Source organism: Apodemus sylvaticus, chromosome 14, assembly GCF_947179515.1.
Source record: "Apodemus sylvaticus chromosome 14, mApoSyl1.1, whole genome shotgun sequence".
Taxonomy (NCBI): Eukaryota; Metazoa; Chordata; class Mammalia; order Rodentia; family Muridae; genus Apodemus; species Apodemus sylvaticus.
Genome location: NC_067485.1, coordinates 59499718 through 59518502, shown reverse-complemented (window position 1 = coordinate 59518502; position 18785 = coordinate 59499718). Strand labels below are relative to the sequence as shown.

Here is an 18785-nt window from a genome sequence, read left to right as displayed (position 1 = left end):
TTGCTTTACTGACTGCAGCTAAAACACCATGCTTTCCTAGTATATTCCTAACTTTTCTTAATCTTCAAATGTTATACAATTGCCAAATAAAAATGTGCACTGGCAGAACTCAGAAACATTCATGTTCTTCACTAAACAAGTTCACACACCAACGAGGCAAACCCAGCAGTTCTTAAAGTACAAATAGCAATAGCATTCATGAACTTGTGCGTTTAACACCTAGACTAAGATAAACTGATGGAAAATACCACATAATTCTTGTAGATCACCATGTGCAGGAGATGGTAAGGTCTCACTGTCTTCTTTGGTCTCCTTAGGGTGAAACTAGAGATGTCACACGCCATGCCTGTGAAACCACCAATGTGAAGACACAAACGGTCTCATCGTATTTTAGAGTAAGATGTTAAAATATGATACGCTGTATTTAAAGTTACTGCTCATTCCAGTGAGTTAGATATAAAAAGTGTAACTGGAAAAAGACAATGTTTATTATAGTAATTAACTGAAATGGATACAGGATATGTTAGCACATAATTTCATTTGTGGATCAGTTTATTTTGATATTTCTCCTGTGAAGTAGTAAACTGCGTGAAAATTTTAACGGAATTCTACAACTTCATTAAAGTTTTTCTTTATGAACCGGATATGATGGCACTCGCTTTTAATCCCAGAAGTGGCTGGCAGATCTCTGTTAAGTTCAAAACCACCTTGGTCTACACAGCAAGTTCCAGAACTGCCATGACCACATAAGTAAGACCCTGTCTGACAGAGAGACAGAAACAGAGAGAGAGAGAGAGAGAGAGAGAGAGAGAGAGGCAGAGAGAGAGAGATACAGAGACACAGAGACACAGAGACACAGAGACAGAGGAGTGCCATTGATCCCAGCACTCAGGAGGCAGAGGCTGGCAGATCTCTGTGAGGTTGAGGACAGCCTGGTCTACAGAGTGAACTCTAGGATAGCCAGGGCTTGAAAAATAGATAGATAGATAGATAGATAGATAGATAGATAGATAGATAGATAGATAGATAGATAGAGGGATATGTCTGTGCATCCAAATGCATTCCCACTAGAATAAAAATTTAAAAAAATAAAAGGCGGATTTTTAATTCAATGCCTTTGAATGGTTTCAGGATAGACAGATGCGGCAAGGTTGAGCATGGCTCTCTAGCCCATATTTCCTTGCACATACACAAGCCAATACCTTCAGCAGGAGCAGAGAGCCCATTGTAGGACTGGGGCAAGGAAGAGTTCACCAGACACAGTAGCATACCAAGGCTTATGAGCAAGGAGACCTTTCTTGGACTTTATGGGAGAAAGCAAAGGAAGCACCCTCCTCCCTGTGCCCAAGCACCTGAAACAACCATTCTCAGTATAGTTCCAACTTCACTCATCTCTTCTGAACCAGCCAACCAGAATGACAGAGAAAATGCCACCTAAAACCTGGAAATCCCTAGTAATGTCATTTAATATGGAAGTCCTGGATGCAATCAGATTAAACATACTATTGGTGTCCAGTGAATTAACGCATTTCTGTAATGGAGTTATGAACCACTTTCTAAGCTGTCTGAATACTTGTGTATATGAGAATATGCATATTCTCACATCCCTAAGTCTATAGTAGACACCATCAAACCCTCCTGGCACATTTACATGCTTACAGCTTGTGTCCGCTGCTAAGAAGTCCCATTATATCATCAAGGCAGCACATGTGAACCACCAAACATACAGCCAGACTAGTTTATTTTTTAAATGAGTTGTCCACACCATTATCATATCACTGTCGTTAGCTTCAAATACGGTGTGAATGCTAAATCAGATCAGTTCATGAGATTATTTTAACCATCAGGCTGAAGTAAAAAATTGACAGAGGATAATTTTCCATGCAGTATATAATATGTTCCAGAGCTGTTTTTTGTTTGTTTGTTTGTTTGTTTGTTTTTTTGTTTTTTTGTTTTTTTTAATTTATTCTGCTGACTGGAATAAAAGAAGGGTGACTATGCCTTAGTCCTAGGAAAATCAAGTGCCTAAATTGCTCAGAGAGCCAGCAGCCATTGTCACCTTTGGATCCCAGTGTCTGGCAGATGTTTGCCTGACTAAAGGAAGGATGACTCAGAGATAATGTAATGAGAGGACTTCAGAGTGGCAGATGTAACTGTTTGGAGGGATGACATCTGAGCTGGTCCCCTAGGAGAGCACACCAATGCAGATTTGTCAGTTGTCTAACTTCAGGATTTGGGCTGCACTGGCCTTAAGACTCTAGATATTTGCATTTCTAACACTAAAATCCAGTCCTCCATGCTGTATCTATTCTCTGCCTTGCCAGGAAGTTCTGGTCCTGATCCTGGTGTTAGAGATGACTATTTTGCTGAGGGTCCACTTTTAATCGACTCTGTTAATCCTACTAGGTTATTCTTAATTGACAGATAATTATAATCTTAATAAAGCATTGGTACAGAATAGAGTTTTAATATCTATATTAATAAAATATTTTCTACAAATCAATTTGATAATAAACTATAGCACAGTGTAATTTTTAAATGGATATCATTTTGATTATTTTCATGTGTCCCATTTATAAAACTCACTTCCCTGCCCTAATTTTAAACTAGATAATTCCAACAGAACTTAAAGTGTTTACTTCTTACACTTTCTACAAAGACAGAGTAGGACAAGGGAATTAGTATAAGGTAGATTATCCAAATTGTGTGTCTCAATACTGTAATTTGGTATGTCTGCTTGATAGGATATAATTACTTAGAAAGTATGTAAAAATAAGTAAATAAATGTATCACTTCATTAGTGCTACCTTCAGCACTTGTAGGCAAACTTTTTATAGGCAAGCTCCTAGTTATTGCCTCTACATATTTATCATTGAATCTATAACATTTAGAGAATTGCTTTTCATTCTATCAGCTCTTTTGCACTTACCGTGACTAGCCATTTGTAACTCTATTAATTTTTAAAACTGAAACCTTATAATAAAAGTGAAGACCTACAAACTCATACTTTTATAATGGCATACCATGAAATCGATTCTTGTATATTATAGTACTCCTTGATGGATTTGTTATCTAAAATGGTGGTGGGCCAACCTCATTTTGTCCGTTGCATCAAGCCAAATAATGAGCGACAGGCAAGAAAGTACGACAAGGAAAAAGTTCTGCTACAGCTGCGATGCACAGGGATTTTGGAAACAGCAAGAATTCGAAGGCTTGGTTACTCACATCGGATACTCTTCGCTAACTTTATAAAGAGGTATGTGGATTCCTTAAGGGTCCATTGTGCTGTTTATATTTTTAAAACTCTTCAGGAGGATTGTAGAGCATAAGACAGTGTGACTGCTCTAGGCAGCTTAGGGAGGAGGCATGTTATTCGTGCAGTAAAAAGAGAATGTAGCTATTTTTTTAGTTGGGTCTGGGAGACTCTGGGGTGCACTAGGAAGTCTCTGGTAGAAGATGCATGTGGAAGATGCTGGATGGGCAAGGGTCTAAGGCTCTGTACTGAAGAGCTGAGAGATCTAAGTTCTCAGCCCAGTGCTATGTAACCTTGGAACTACACCAACAGTTCTGAAGTAGGAGACATAGTGCCCCTCAAAGGATACCTACCAATGTTGGGAGACATGTGGGAATGTCATGCCTTAGAAGTGGGTACTCCCACGAAGCAGATAGGAGCTGAGTATTCGGCTAATCGCGTTATCTACAGCTGAGAGGGCAGCTCCCACAACAAAGCTCTCCAGATCCAAATGCCAGCAGTGCTGGGTTAAGAAACCCTGGCCTCTGAGGTATCTCAGTTTCCTCACCTAAGTCTGCTATGACCATCTGGTAGAATGGCTATAATGATCAAACTGAATAATGTCATGTCTATGGAGACTTGGCAGATATAGAAAGTCAATTACATTTATATGTCAATTTGATCTTTTCTAATTTAGGAAAGAATCCATTAAGTACAAAGAGTTCTTAACACTTAAAATCATTGTAAAATTGAATTTTTATATAGTAAATGTATTTTAAGTAATACATTGGTGCTGATGCTAAGGTTCAATATTTTAAATATTTAATATTTTAAATGCCCATGTTTGTGATACATGTCAATCCTATCAATTCTGTTCATCATTTTATTTAATGAAATTTCAAGGTTTATATATAGTGCAATTTTCAGGAAATTTTAATATTTAAAGAATTCTCCATCTATAAAACCTTCCAATCTTCCTTTTTCAAGTATGCAAAGGAATATTAAAAACAAAACAAAGCTTTTTTTGGTTGCTCAACAAATTCTGATTACATATCTCCGATAATAATGATAATAATAATAATAATAATTAATAAATAATGAGATGAAGGAGAAGAAGAAAAAGAAAAGAAAGAGAAGAAAGTTGTATCATGCTTTCTTTTACATGGCCTATGTAACTGTTGGTAGTCTGTCACTGTGACAACTACTGCAAAGAAGCAACTTGTTTAAGGAGCAGTTTGCCTGGGCTGACGGGCTCAGTGCTTTCGCTCTGTGGTTAGTTGTTAGTTGGCTGGGTTGCTTTAGACCTGTGGCAAGGTAGAAGCTTCATGGTAGGAAGGTGGGGTGGAAGAAAGCTACTGTTCTTCCTGCAGCCAGGAACTAGAGGGATACTGAGAGAAAGAAGGTGGAAAGAAAGGACTAGAATAATACACCTTCCAAAGCAGGGCTGTACCTCCTCTGTGCCTTCAAGGGGCTCTTTCCTCCAGTGAGATACCGACTCCTAATAGCCCATCAGCTATCACACTGACACTTTGGTATCTTTGTGATCCAGTTCCCTCTCAGCAGCACCATGACACCAGGCACAGAACAGCCTTCAGCACCTGTGCCTTTGGGGAACACTTCCTACCCAACCTATAACAGTGTCTAAGATTGATAATCAGTGTAATGAGAATTCTTTCTGATAACTCTCTTCTTTCTCAGCCATTCATCATTTAGAAAATACAAAAAAGAAAATGAAGGCAGTTTTTTGGAATGTTCTGAAATCAAGAACACTACCACCTTTTCATGATTTATATAAAAATTTCATTTTTATAGTCTGGATTTTATATTAAAGGGTTTTCATAGAAGTTTAAGGTCAACTGTATACATTTAAAATTTTAGAGTTTAGAAATAGAATAGAAATAGAAATAGAATTTATTTTACTTTCTGTAGTTCGGTCTCAAATTTGTGTCTAAATGAGAAATCTTAAAATATTGAAATTTTTACTTAGCCAGTAGATAAATACTCAGTGTTGTCCAAAAATGTGCACAACCTAAAAATGTTAGATGTAAAGGAGTTTTGAGGTTAAAATTAAAATTTGATTTATTATCATACATTTCATATGTCATTAGGAGAGTAGACCTTTCTTAAATGTTAATATAAATATTGTTGCAAGACTCTCTCTGGAGTTAGCACTCTGACACCATCAAGAGTAGAAGAGAGAAGATGAATTCAACAGCAGACTGAACCCAGGACCTATAGCTCCTGAATGACTTCAGTCCATATCTAGTTTACATTTTGTGTTATGGAACCTTAAACTAGGGCAATCAATCGTGGCTGGCTTACAGGGTCAGAGGTTCAGGCCATTATCATCAAGGCGGGAGCATGGCAGCATCCCAGCAGCATGGTGCAGGAGGAGCTGTGAGTTCTACACCTTCATTTTGAGGCTGCTAGTGGAAGACTGGCTTCCAGGAATCTAGGATGAGGGTCTTAAAGCCCAGGACTCAGGAGGCAGGGGCTTTGGATCTCTGTGAGTTCAAAGCAGCCCGGTCTACAGAGTTCCAGGAAAGCCAAGATTACACAGAGAAACCCTGTCTTGGGGGAAAAAAATTAAAACAGAGCCCCATGATACTACAGAATATCAAATTGCTATGTGATAAGTATGAAAGAAAGTGTAAAAGCTATAAATATAGTGGTGGTGGTGGGAAATGAGTCTCTGTTTTAAATAACAGGAAGTGCCAGAAATAAAAGGCTAAATCTTTTCTCTGTCACTGTTTTGAAAGCTGTCACCCAACTCAGGATCGACTGTTCAGAAGACAGAACAATTTAGAAAGGTCCACTGCAGTTCTCAGTAGGCCTTCATGGCCCTCTGGCACTGACTAACCCTTCTCTGATGGAGAACTCTCCAGACCTTTTCCTCAGTGATTACAGATAGGCTTTTCTGCTTTACACCACCCTAAGGGAATGTGGTTCCTCCTTCCACTCAGACAATGAGGTGTAGGACATGCTGCTAGGGAAGCTAAATGCAGGGAGCTTGGCTAAGTTTATCCCATGCACAGCCATCAGGTGCTGGGCTTTAGGGAAGCACCGAGCACTGTACCAGGGGTGGGAAAATGCAGTCTAAGATGTGGTGCAGCCAAAGTTGGGGTTCCCCTGTCTTCTGGCCACCCAGTCACTGCTGGGGTACTGCACAGAGGAGTCGGGAATGGGGATTGAGGAGTCCATGGACCAGGACCTTCCGCAAGCTTCCACAGCGACTAACCTGGGCTAAGGGAGATGGAGCCCTGGCTTAGCTCATTGCAGATTGTCTTTAGCTTGGAGGCGGTTGTCTGGAAGCACAGAAAGGCCATCTATGGGAGACTTAGGCTGTAGGCAAAGGCTTTCTCCATGCTTCCCGCAATGGTTCACGGTGGAAGATATGGTCCATGTTTAGCCATATCATTTATTGACTGCTCATCATGGAAAATGGGTGCATACCAAATTCTCAGGGTGGACCAGAGATTAAATAACTTTTTCAAGGAAGAATGTACAGAAAGGGAAGCTTATTGGCTAAACCCTCGGGGTCTCTAGATACCTCATTAGCATAGAGAACTCTGTTCTGGGCTACATGACCAATGTGGCAAGTGTGGACACATGTTCTAGGCCAGGAATCGGGCAGGGAGCAGGGAGTTGCCTTCTCAAGTGGGTACCCAAGTATCAGGGTCTCAGACCTGCTTTACCTTACTAAGTTTCCCGGTACAGGTCCACTGTCCCACAAGGGAAGGTACTGAATATGATCTTACTTTACACAAGACACTAGGCATGTTTATCAGCTTTCCACCAACCATAATGAACCACCTGAAAGAGCCAACTGATAAGATAAAAGGTTGATTTGGGCTTCCAGGCCATTCATTGACTCCACAACTTGGGGCCTACGGTTGCACATCACACTCACATGTTAAAACAAAACCAGATGCCTCATGGGAGTCAGGGAACAAAGAGAAATAGAAAAGGAAGGGGATGGTGGCCCCAATAATATCTTCTAGGGTATATTCCCAGAAACCTGAAGACCTCCCACTGGATCTCAGGATTCCTACAGCCATCCAAAAGCTATTCCACAGAACAGGTTTTTAACACATGAGCCATCAGAGATATGTAAGCTCTATACTATAGCACAGTTTTAGTGTTTTTGTTTTTTTCCAAATGAGCCCTATCCTTCAGAGGAAGGATATCCTCTAAAGAAAGCATCTCCATTTCATAGTGATATTTATGCACAATCATTTTGCTCACAATTTCCTGAGCATCATTCATTGATGGCAGGATAGTATATAGTAGGTTCTAGTTTGTTTTCTGTTATTGTAAGAAAACACTAAAAAATAAATAAAAACTTGAGGATGAAAGGCTTATTTTAGCCTATAGGTTATAGTCTATCATTGAGGCAAGTCAAGGCAGGAACTTAAGGCAAGAGCTTGAAGGGAGAACCAACAGAACAAAGCTGTTAATAGTGTGCCCCTGGGTTCACATTCAGCCTAGGCCCCCTGCCTAGGGAATGATACCACTCACTGTGGCCCATAGATTAGCAACCAGAAAATGCCCCACAGACATGCACATATGCAAATCTGATGCTGGTACTTCTTCAATTGCCTTCAACAATAAGAGACAGTTTTCTCTTCGTAAGTATGTCAAGTTGACAACCCAATTTAGCTATTACAGTGAACGCCCCCCCACACACACACACACACTTTAAAGTCAAACTCAGCTTGAATCCCAATCCTGTCATTTACTAAATATTCATCCTCAATGTGATTTAAGTTCTATAAGTCTCTGTAACATGACTTTCTAGTGATCTTACTCACACAAATTATAAACATTCTATTTTTATGTGCTTTTGAGTGTTAAACGATTTCCTATATATGAAATATATGAACCAAATGGAAAGCAACCACAGAAGTGGAACTACAGAAGACTCTCGGTTTATATCTATCTTATCTTGAGGTCATTCTGGGGATATACAAGAAAGCCAAGCATTAAATCTGGGAATTCCATCTCTTCAACATGACAGAGTTGTTGAGTAGCTACCACTGTTGAGATGTTGGATCACTGCACAAACCAACCAGCCATTTTTATCATTTTCAGGTATTACGTTCTCTGCTACAAATCGAGTGAAGAGCCCCCAGTGAGCCCAGACACGTGTGCTACCATTTTGGAAAAAGCTGGTCTTGATAATTGGGCTCTTGGAAAAACAAAAGTAATATTTTCATATAATGTTGGTGGAGAAATTTTGACTGGATTTATAGGAGTTGTAACACTTTGCTATGTTTGGAACTATTATGAGTTTTGTTAGAAACTATGTAAAATTGGGGATGAAATTCGTAGTTCATAAAGCCTTCCTTAATGGAGATAAAATCACTTTTGATCTTCATAAAGCTCAGGTCCACTGTCTAGGAATGACACTGCCCACAGTGGGCTAGGCCTTTTCTATCAGTTAAAAGTAAAAAATAAATAAATAAATAAATAAATACTCTACAGACATGCCCATAGACAAACCTGATGCAAACAGTATGAGAAATTTTTACTTCAATGATTTATTCAAAAGAAAAATCCCAATGAAACTGGCAGTAAATATACTTAATTTCAAATGGTATTGAAGGTAAAATGATGTGGTTTTCTATGGAAGGGACCAGGGTCTCACCGTGTACCCCTCACTGGCCTGGAACTCTATAGTCCTGGCTGGTCTTGAACTCACAGAGACACACCTGCTTCTGCCCCTAGTGCGCTGACATGCTCAGCCATCATTGTCTCTGGTATCACCTCTAAGCAGTCAGAAAGCTAGTGTAAAGACCAGAATGGGATCCCGGCTTCTCTTTTCTTTTTTAAATTCTTACTTGGCATCTATTATAAACTTGAAATTTATCTCAAGTAAAATATTTAGCATCATCATGAGACTCACTGTATGTTTGAATACTGGTGCACATATTATTAACTTTGGGAGCCTGGGGATCTTATTTAACCCCTTAGAGAACAAAATTTAAAAACAAAAACATTATCTTGAATATGGATAAAGGATACATTGGACCTGGCATGTGTGCTTAGAACATCTTAAGGTGTGGTAAGTGCCAGTACATTCTAAATGTATTTTGGAAGTGTATCAGATAATCCCCAAGGCAGGATGGGGAAACCACAAAAAATAACTGTCAGCCACCCCAGGACCAAAACATATACCCTCATTTACAAAGAAACCCAAGTATCGTGTCCTGGGCATCGGAGCAGGGGAGGGAATTTCATGATGTTCAGAAGATGTATTATTCTCCATGTGACTGTTTAAGGGATTTTTCTGATCACCAGTAACACTTTGAAATTTGATAAAGGAGAATTCAAGGTGCTTGGAGAATATATTTTATTCAATCCATTTTCTTTTAAATGCTCACAAGGATGAACTGTGTCAGGCTAAAACCTCATCATTTATGGCCAGAAATGCCTGTGTGACTTCAAATGGAGTTTTAACTTGTAAAAAGGCTCTTTGCCTGCCCATTCTGCATGATATTTATGTAGCATTTTAAAGCTATTTGTATTTTTCCACTTCACCTTTCCAACTCATTAACATGGATAAAAGTGTTTAATATAAGAACATTTCTAATGCTACGCAAAAAAAAAAAAAAGATGACCTTTTTAAACACAGTGAATTTTAAATGAATTGTCAACAAGAGAATGGACTAAATATATTAACATCTAGAATCCTGCAGAAATTAAAATTGAATTCAATCAAAATCCATAATGCCGTACTGTTTGCTTGCAGTACCAGGCCCCCACGTTCAATGGCATGCTGAGAGAGTTCTGCGATCAAGGTTACCAGCTCTTATGACTCAGCCGTAACATTTAATTTTAATTTTCTTGATGGGCACATGAACTCGTTGCAGTAATCTTTGTTGATGAATTTATCCATTAAAAAACAGTAAGATATTCCCTTAAGGGATAGGTGAAGCTAAAAATTTTATGTGTACAAAATACCTTTGGTCCTGAGGCTTCTGCCTTGCCCAAGTTCAAGTTAACTTTAGAATGACCTGAAGTCCACCCATGTTTAGTCTGTTGAGAAGTTGTTGATTCTGCTGAGAGCCTCTCTCTGCTTTATTTTCCCCATTGACAACGCCTTGACAATCCTCTGCCATATTCATTTTTGTAACCCCAGCAGATAAAGAAATTTAATGGTTTTATAAATCATCTGATGAAAGGTTTGCAAATGAACTGCCCTTTTTTAAATTTATAGATAGATTTGTATTTTTTTTTTAATTTGGGAAACAGCACTGTCTTTAAAATGTTTTAAGTATAAACATGAGATACACCCAGAATATATGATGATAAATATTTGCTAGCAAGAGCCCAAATGCCCCATTCTTATTATCAGATCCAAAGAACTCTAGAGTTTGCCAGGTTTACCTTTTGATTCCTTCTCCAAAAATTTAAAAAAAACAAAAAGTTTTCTATAAGCATCAAAATTTAAGCAACAGCAAAGCCCAAGAAGCAAATAATGTCTTCCACAACCCAAAGAGGATCAACATACAGTCTGTTCTTTAAGTATAATGCATGGTAACCATATTTCTGTGTGCCACTGTCTTACTGTACTTTTATTTCTCTTAAGGTGTTCCTTAAATATTATCACGTGGAACAGCTGAATCTAATGCGGAAGGAAGCCATCGACAAGCTTGTTTTGATTCAAGCCAGTATCAGAGCATTCTTGGGTGCAAGAAGATACCAAGAACTACAGCAGAAGAGAAAAAATAGTGCTGTAATAATACAATCAGGTAATCACCAGGGGGATCTTGCAATGTAAAAACATAACTGGGTCTTTATGTATGGTCATAAATCAAATCTAATATTTCTTATACACAGACCTCCAATTCTCATGTGACTTGTCTTTATCCCCATGCTACTGTAAATTAGATTGTTACACTGATTGACACTTTTAATATTTGAATAAATGATTTTGTTTTAAATTAAATAATTTTGGGTTTTGGGTTTCCTATCAAAGATTGATGAAACACAATTGACCTATAACTGCTTGATCTGGCAAACTATTGGATTAATTGTGGGTCTCAAGAATCACATTACAATAGCATTACTCATTAGACAATAAGATTCTTCCAACTCTGGTCCAAAGGTTAAAATTGCCGTCATTTTTAACAATTTAATTAAATTTTATTTCTCTATATTAACTCATGACCATACTTAACAAATTTTTATAAAAATATATTGGTATATTTTAGATTTTGCTATTTTTGCTTTTAAAGGCATACAAAATTTAAATCATGCCTGGGATGACTTGCCACATTATTTTTTTTAAAAAAAAAATTGTCCAAATTGCCATAATGACAAATTACCTTGCTTTCACTCTGACATTTATTTCTGATCGGTTTTGTTTTGTTTCAGGTGCTAGCCTAGGCTCTCTAAATTGATTTTTAGCTCACTGTCATACACAGCCACATTCTGAATAACCACGTGGTAGATAACTGTCAAACAATCCATGTTCTGTTATCAGTTCTGTTAGTCAGTAATTGGCCACCATTTCATTTTCTGAATTCCAAACTTAATTTCTGCCCAAGACATTAAAGTGCTTTGGGATCCCATCCTGAACTTTGATATGCACAGAACTCTGCTTTAAAAGATTTTTATAACTTTCTTGTCAGTTAATCATATCCTGATAAGAAGTGAGGCTATTTAGTCATTCCTTCATCCAAATTGTAAGACTAGTCCACTGTTGTGAAGAAATGACTCAGAATTTTGCTCTGAGAAGCTCTCCTAACAGGGGAATGTTACTAGATATATAGCTACTCCATGTTACCTTTTCTAAAATAAAATGAAACTTTGCAAACTGAATTCTAAAACGTATATGACTCCCGGGATAATTGATGAAAATGATCAAGCTATACACGTAGATAAGCAGGGATTTCTCTGTAAAGAACTGGACATTGCAGAAAAGGAGATAACATTAAGTGAACATGCCTCCCATGCTCTCAGTGTCTGCCATTGTATCTCCATGGAGTCCATTGCTGTACTTTATAAAGTTAAAAAATGACTTAATAAAAGTCCTTTAATAAAAAGAAAGAACTGATCGATTTGGCATCTTTACTTTCATTTTCCTCAGTGACAATGATGTTTAGAACTAACTACTAGATTGCATTCATTTTATGTTCTTTTATTGCTTGTGACAACCAGTCCTTTGTTCCATATGGGTTTCAGCTGCAAGGAGACATCTCTTGCGAAAACACGAAAAAGAAACATCTAACGTGAAAAACACAGCAGGGAGGAGCATTCGGGCTAAGGATCAGGAATTTGACTACAAGAAAAACTTTGAAGCCAAAAGGTACAATGATGTCCTTCCTGACACTATCTCGGCAACAAGGTGTCTTAGAACAAGACAGTGTGTGGTTCAAGGTAGTCATAGAATAATGTTGCCAGTCTTAGTTGCTCCTGTCTGGGTTTCTGATACTGATATATGAAATACTAATGAAATGCATAGCCAGCCACCTTGTTCACTTGGAATTCGTAGACAACTTGTGTTTATGATCATACTTAGGGAACAGCTCTCTGCAATTCTACTTTAAGATCACGGTATCCCTTAGCAATAATTCTCTTGACATCCTCAATAACATCTCCACCCCCCAATCTAAATGACCCTGAGTCCTCCCACTCATCCATATAGCACAGCAGCCAATATGCCATCAGTTCTAAGTTGTCATCACACCTGCCTTTTCCTCCCCTGAACCTTCCTATGCACGATTCAAAGTGCCTATCTGAAGAACCACAAGAATTCAGCAGACTTTTTGTTAGCTAGTGGGAGGAATACAGAGATGAAAGAAACAAAGTCCTTATCCACAAATGACTCACAGCACCATGGAAAAGAATATGACCAATAAATTGCTAGTAAAGTTGGCTGGCTCTATGGTGAAACACTTATCTGGTGTAAATAAAGGCCTGGATTCAATCCTCAGCATTATACTTGCTACCACCCCTCCCTTCAATGCATACTTTCCCCATGCCATATAGGCCAGTCTCATTTTCTTACTCAAAAAACATCAATGATGATTTGAATTGTGGAGGCATCTTATGTTTTCATCTTTCCGTGTGCTCAGAGAACTATATATGTGCCCTTTGATGTTGCCTGTCATGGTCCAAATGACGTGAAACTGGTCTGCTAACTCTGGAAAGACCTCAGGAGCAAGACCTATATGATAGGAGTCAGAAAAATGTAAACCAGTGGCAGATAGGAGACAGAAGAAAGATAGACTAAATTTACTAATTTTAGAATTAATGACTATGTGTAGATATTGCATGGATCAAGGAAATCTCCAGTATGATTATATACCAATTTGCTTCCACCTTTCTACTGAAAACACCAAGGATTTGTTTTCAGTTTATAGACACTGTTAAAAAAAATTATTTTATTTATTCTTCTCTCCTTCCTTCCTCCATCCACTCCTTCTCCATTTCTCTTCCAAAAAAAAATGGCAGACATTCCATGAGTGTCAACCAAACATGTAATATTTGCACTAAGTTGCACTAAGTTGAACTAAGACTAGGCACCTTCCCTCATATTAGCTCTAGATGAAGCAACCTAGTAGGAGGTAAAGGGTTCCCAAAAGCAGGCAGAAGAGTCAGAGACAATCCTGCTCCCACTGTTAGAAGTCCCAAAAGAAAACCAAGCTACACAACCATAACATATATGTAGAGGGCCTAAGTCTAACCCACACAGTCTCCGTGATTGTCAGTTCAGTCTCTGTGAGTCCTTGAGATCCTGGGTTAGTTGATTCTGTGGATTTTCTTTGATGTCCTCGAGCTCTCTGGTTCCTACACTTGAACCCACCACCTTCTGAAGGATGCCCTGAGCTCTGCTTAATGTTTGGCTGTGGGTCTCCGCAGATGCATCTGCTTCCATGGGTTGCTGGAGGAAGTCTCTCTGATGATGATTATGACAGATTTCAGTCTATGAGTATCCTTAGGGATCATTTCAATGACTATTTTCCCTGGTCTGTTTAGTTCCATCCTGGGTCTCTGGGATATCTCGCCTCCAGTTCCTGGCTCTAGGTAGTGTCAAGGGTGGGCTCTCTTGTAGTGTGGGTCTCAAGCTAGAACAGTCATTGGTTGGCCACTCCCACAAATTTCTGTGCCACCTTTATCTCAGCATATCTTGTAGGCAGGACAAGTCGTACATCCAAGGTTTTATGGCTGGATTGGTGTCGCCAACCCTACAGTGGAAGTCTTTCTGGTTATAGGACACGACCAATTCAGGTTCTGTATCCTCTGCTGCTAGAAGTCTTAGCTAGAGCAGCTCTTACTGATTCTTGGCAGTTTCCATTGCACTGGATCTCTAGCTCATTCCTAAATGTCTCTCACTTCCAGTTGGCTTTCCTAGGAAAAAGAGAAGAAAGTCAGCAAAGGAGAAACCTGGCACCAAGACCTGAGCTCTGGAGCCCTCTTACAGCCTATGCCTTTCCTTCCCAGTCACACACCTCACAGCCCACCGCTACATCTGCAGTCCTTGATTTATTTTTCCCTTTACCAAACACTCCTGATCTGTGGCCTAGAAAACTCCCATTTTTAGAAAGGTTAAGCCTGTCAGCAGATGTCTGAAGAGTTCAGCTGTTCTTCCCAGGCTACAAGTCTGAGATGTCATCCTGGGAAGCATCCTGCATGGGACTCTGAGGTCCTCCAAGGGCTGGACTAGCTCAGATACAGAGGGAATTCATGTATTTTTGTGGTGAGGCCATCCTTGGGATCTTAGCCGTGTATACAGACAGCAAATTGTATCTTATCAGTAAGATTAAAGTTTCAAAACAAATTTGCAATGCATCTTGCCACATAGCCACTTAGAGACTACATGTCTGTCTTATCTTGGTTATATTTTGATCAAATATAAATATTGTCAGTAGGGTGCTATGAAAGCATTCAAAATACCAATGCAACTACTAAAGTGAAATTAAGAGGATTTATGACTCTCTAGCATATTTGCTGACTGATCCTCCCAGGACTCTGTTATGCCCCTGACACAAGCCTAAACATGCCACCTGCTGTCTAAGAAGCATTCAGTAAAACCAGGAAAATAGGCCAGCTGTGGCCTGTAATCCTTGCATTTAGGATACTGAGGTGGAAGATCCTGAGTTCAACACCAGCTGAGCTTCACAACAAGACCCTGCCACAAACAATGGAATTCCAGTCTACTTTTTAAGTCTTACTCAAATAAGAGTCTTTTCTCACAAATAGTTCCAAAAGATCATAACTCTCCTACAGGTTACAGGGACAACTAGAAATTGTTAGAAACTACCCTCTACAAGCTGGGCGGTGGTGGCACACGCACGCACGCCAGTAATCCCAGCACTCTGGGAGGCAGAGGCAGGCAAATTTCTACAGCCTCTACAGAGCCAGCCTGGTCTACAGAGTGAGTTCCAGGACAGCCAGGGCTACTCAGAGAAACCCTGTCTCAAAAAAATAAATCCAAAAATCAAAAAAAAAAAAGCCCCCATGCTAACCCCCTCCCCTGCTACCAATCACAGGAGACAATATTACAATGTCAGATGGCTTTTAACTCTAAGGTAAAATGACCTTTCCATGGTTGTGGTGTTCTTATGTGGGTTTTATATTGTCTGTAAAAAAAGGAAGAAAACCTAGAAAAGACCTTGCTTCTCTGTCTCCAGATATTCAAATGGGGGAGAATGATTATGTACCACACAATCATGAGTGGACAGACAACAGTGACTTAACTTTAATTTTGCAAGATATTTCTGATGGTCAGTAAGTTTGATACTCGGTCAAGTCCAGTACATGATGCTGATGAACACACTGATTGCTGCCTCCAAAACTAGGTGTATTTTCTGCATCTTATCATTATGTACTTTTTGTCATTAAGGTTATGTTCTGGAAGGAATAAATTCCCAGAATTGTTGACACTTTTTCATTCTTTGAGAGTATCCTAGATGTACACAATGTATTTTGATCATATCAACCCCCTGATCTTCTCTAGTGCCTCAGAGAACACCTCACCCTCCTACCACATCCCCTCACAACTTCGTGTCCTCTCTCGTATCCCACTGACTCCAACCTATGCTGTTTGGGGTATGGATGTAGGATACTCCACTGCACAACCTAACAGGGATCACTTCTCTGAAGAAAACTGACTCTCTTCACCTCCAATGCCAATGGTCCTCAGCCAGAAGTGGGGTGTGATGAGCCTCTCCTCACCTATTCTAAACGTTTGACTGACTTCCTCTTGTGTAGAGTTTTCGTATCTCATCAAATAGAAATATAGCTCTTCCCATCATAGCCTGTTTCTCATTCCAAGTTGGTTTTCTTATTCAAATAGCCATTCCAAGCATCAGAATAGAGAACATTGTATGAGGTTGTTTATTAATGAGATTTGACTTGTTCCTATTTTGAGTTTTCTTTCATTCTTTCATCTTCCTTACAATGCAGTATTGCACACAGCTTCTAACAAAAGTAATATGCTCTAGTTTGGTACTATCTTATGTCCAGTTCCATGTTTTGCACAGGGAATCTTTTATGAAGAAACAGACAGAAAATGCAGTGCCTACTAATGAATCCAGCATTTCAACTCCAAACAACAAAGAGAGCCCATCTGCTAGGAAGACAGCTCCTTTCAGAACAGAGGCAAAGGCCACCAATGTCGACAGTAACAACAGAAGATGCCAGACTCAGAAGAAAGTGAGCAATGTGTATGCAGAAGGGCGGAATCAAGAGCTATATGTTGTGGGGGACCCTTGGGCAGGAGTAAGCCCCAGGCAGAAGTATGTGCAAGACCTGGAAGAAAGCAGAAAGCTGAGGAAAGAGGAGAAAGGAGAGGCTGTGATCCAGAGTTACTCTCAGTGGTACACAGAGGGGAGCAACTTTGAAGAATCACAAGCAGCATGCCTAGAAGGAAGGGAGACATGGGAAAAGCCAAACTGCCCAGGGCTGTGGCTCACGGAGGAGATTTACCTGAGAAAAACCTTGGATCCTAGTCTTAGCCAAAAGTCAGTCTATCAAAATGCAGACGGCAAAGAGAAAGAAAAGAAAGAAAAGAAAACATCTGTGGTTACCCAGAATGCACCGCTATGCAGTCTGGAGAGAGACTATCACTTGCATGAGTTCCTTGGAGAAAAAGACACTGGACCAGATCAGGCCCAGGAGGAAGACAAGGCCGCTGTGCTCATTCAGAGCAAATACCGGAGTTCCAAGCAAAAGGAACAGCCGGGAAAGGACAGGCTGTCACCTCCTTTTAAGAGTCAAAAGATCCTTTCATCACCCACAGAAGTAGCAAAAATCACTCACAATGTTTATTCTTGTCCGACAAAGCAGGAGGGGATCTATCATATCAAGATGATGGATGAGAGAGACGCAAAAATGGCTTCCAAAAAAGAAGCATGTGATTTGTCAGTGTTTTCAAGACAGGTATGTAGACAAATTTATTCACTGATAAAGTCTCCTCAAACTACCCAAGACCTGCTTCAACAAATAATAAATAACTGGGGAATTGTTGTATCTGCGTTTATCAGACATTTTTAATAAAATATATTGATGGCTATTTAAGTAGCCATGTGCTTTTATGCCCATACATTGTGATAAGAATTAATAATAAAAGTATGAGAGTCACCTGTAGTAAAATCCAAGATGCTGGTTTGTCACAGGCCACTGGATAGTAGAAAGTTTCATACATCCATGAGCTCTTTTGTTATCTGTAAAAATGTGAGGGTTTTTAGGCGTTTTGAAAAGCTGAAAGCATAGGTTTCCTCCCTTCCCCAAATTTTACTTTGTATGACATAATGATCTGTTAAAATCTGATAGGTGGCTTAGCAGGCCCTGTGTTTGATGAACATAAGTGTCTCACAATAAGCCGTTCTGGAACTCTGACAAGAATGCTCCAGGAGAGATCACAGGAGCAGCAAAGGCCTATTCCTGCCCTCTCTTTCTAGGTATCTGACCTCAAGAAAATTTCTGGATCAGCACTTTTACTTCCTCCTGTATGAAGTGACAGATGTTAACTAGATGAGTTCCAATTGCATAAATTACCAGCAGAGCCAGTAGTCTGTAAAATAACAGAAGAAATTCTGTGGTGAGGTGGCTAAAGGAAGATGCCTAATATCCTCGGTCCCTAATCTAAGTGCTGTTCCCTGTGAGAGCCGAATCCTGAGAAAGCATTACACATACCCTGGGTCCACCTTGAGACCAGGCCTAAGCATCTCTACCCTTCAGCTGTCAATGGAGATCTGCTATTGATTAGTTTCCCTAAGCCCTTCCTCTTCTAGTTTTAAGCATGGAATCTTCCTTTTCTTTGTTGCACAAATTTTCTCACCAAAGATCAAGTCAGGTATTAGAAACTCACAGCTGATTTGCAACTAAGACAGATGAAGAGATGTAGAGGTAGTGGCTAGTGCAAACCTAGAGTCAGAAAATCAGGAACCCCGCACTCTCTCTAGCAAGACATCCAGGTTATAAGGGATGGAAGGCAGAGTAACTGTGTGGTAGAGCATGGAAATGAGGGATCGAGGCAAGGGAGGAAGAGGACCAAGCCTTGAAGTCAGCCAAAAAGAAGGAAGGCTTAACATACTCAAAG

General features: G+C 39.6%; 1 protein-coding gene across 1 annotated transcript in view; it reads left to right on the top strand.

The window, feature by feature from the left end:
* Myo3a (myosin IIIA) overlaps positions 1 to 18785 on the top strand; it is a 189989-nt gene that overhangs the window by 136321 nt on the left and 34883 nt on the right. The window contains exons 23-28 of the mRNA XM_052156948.1: positions 318 to 395; positions 3051 to 3256; positions 8324 to 8435; positions 10824 to 10986; positions 12422 to 12545; positions 16726 to 17623. Coding sequence (XP_052012908.1) covers positions 318 to 395; positions 3051 to 3256; positions 8324 to 8435; positions 10824 to 10986; positions 12422 to 12545; positions 16726 to 17623 — 1581 coding nt within the window. The remainder of the gene's footprint in view (positions 1 to 317; positions 396 to 3050; positions 3257 to 8323; positions 8436 to 10823; positions 10987 to 12421; positions 12546 to 16725; positions 17624 to 18785) is intronic.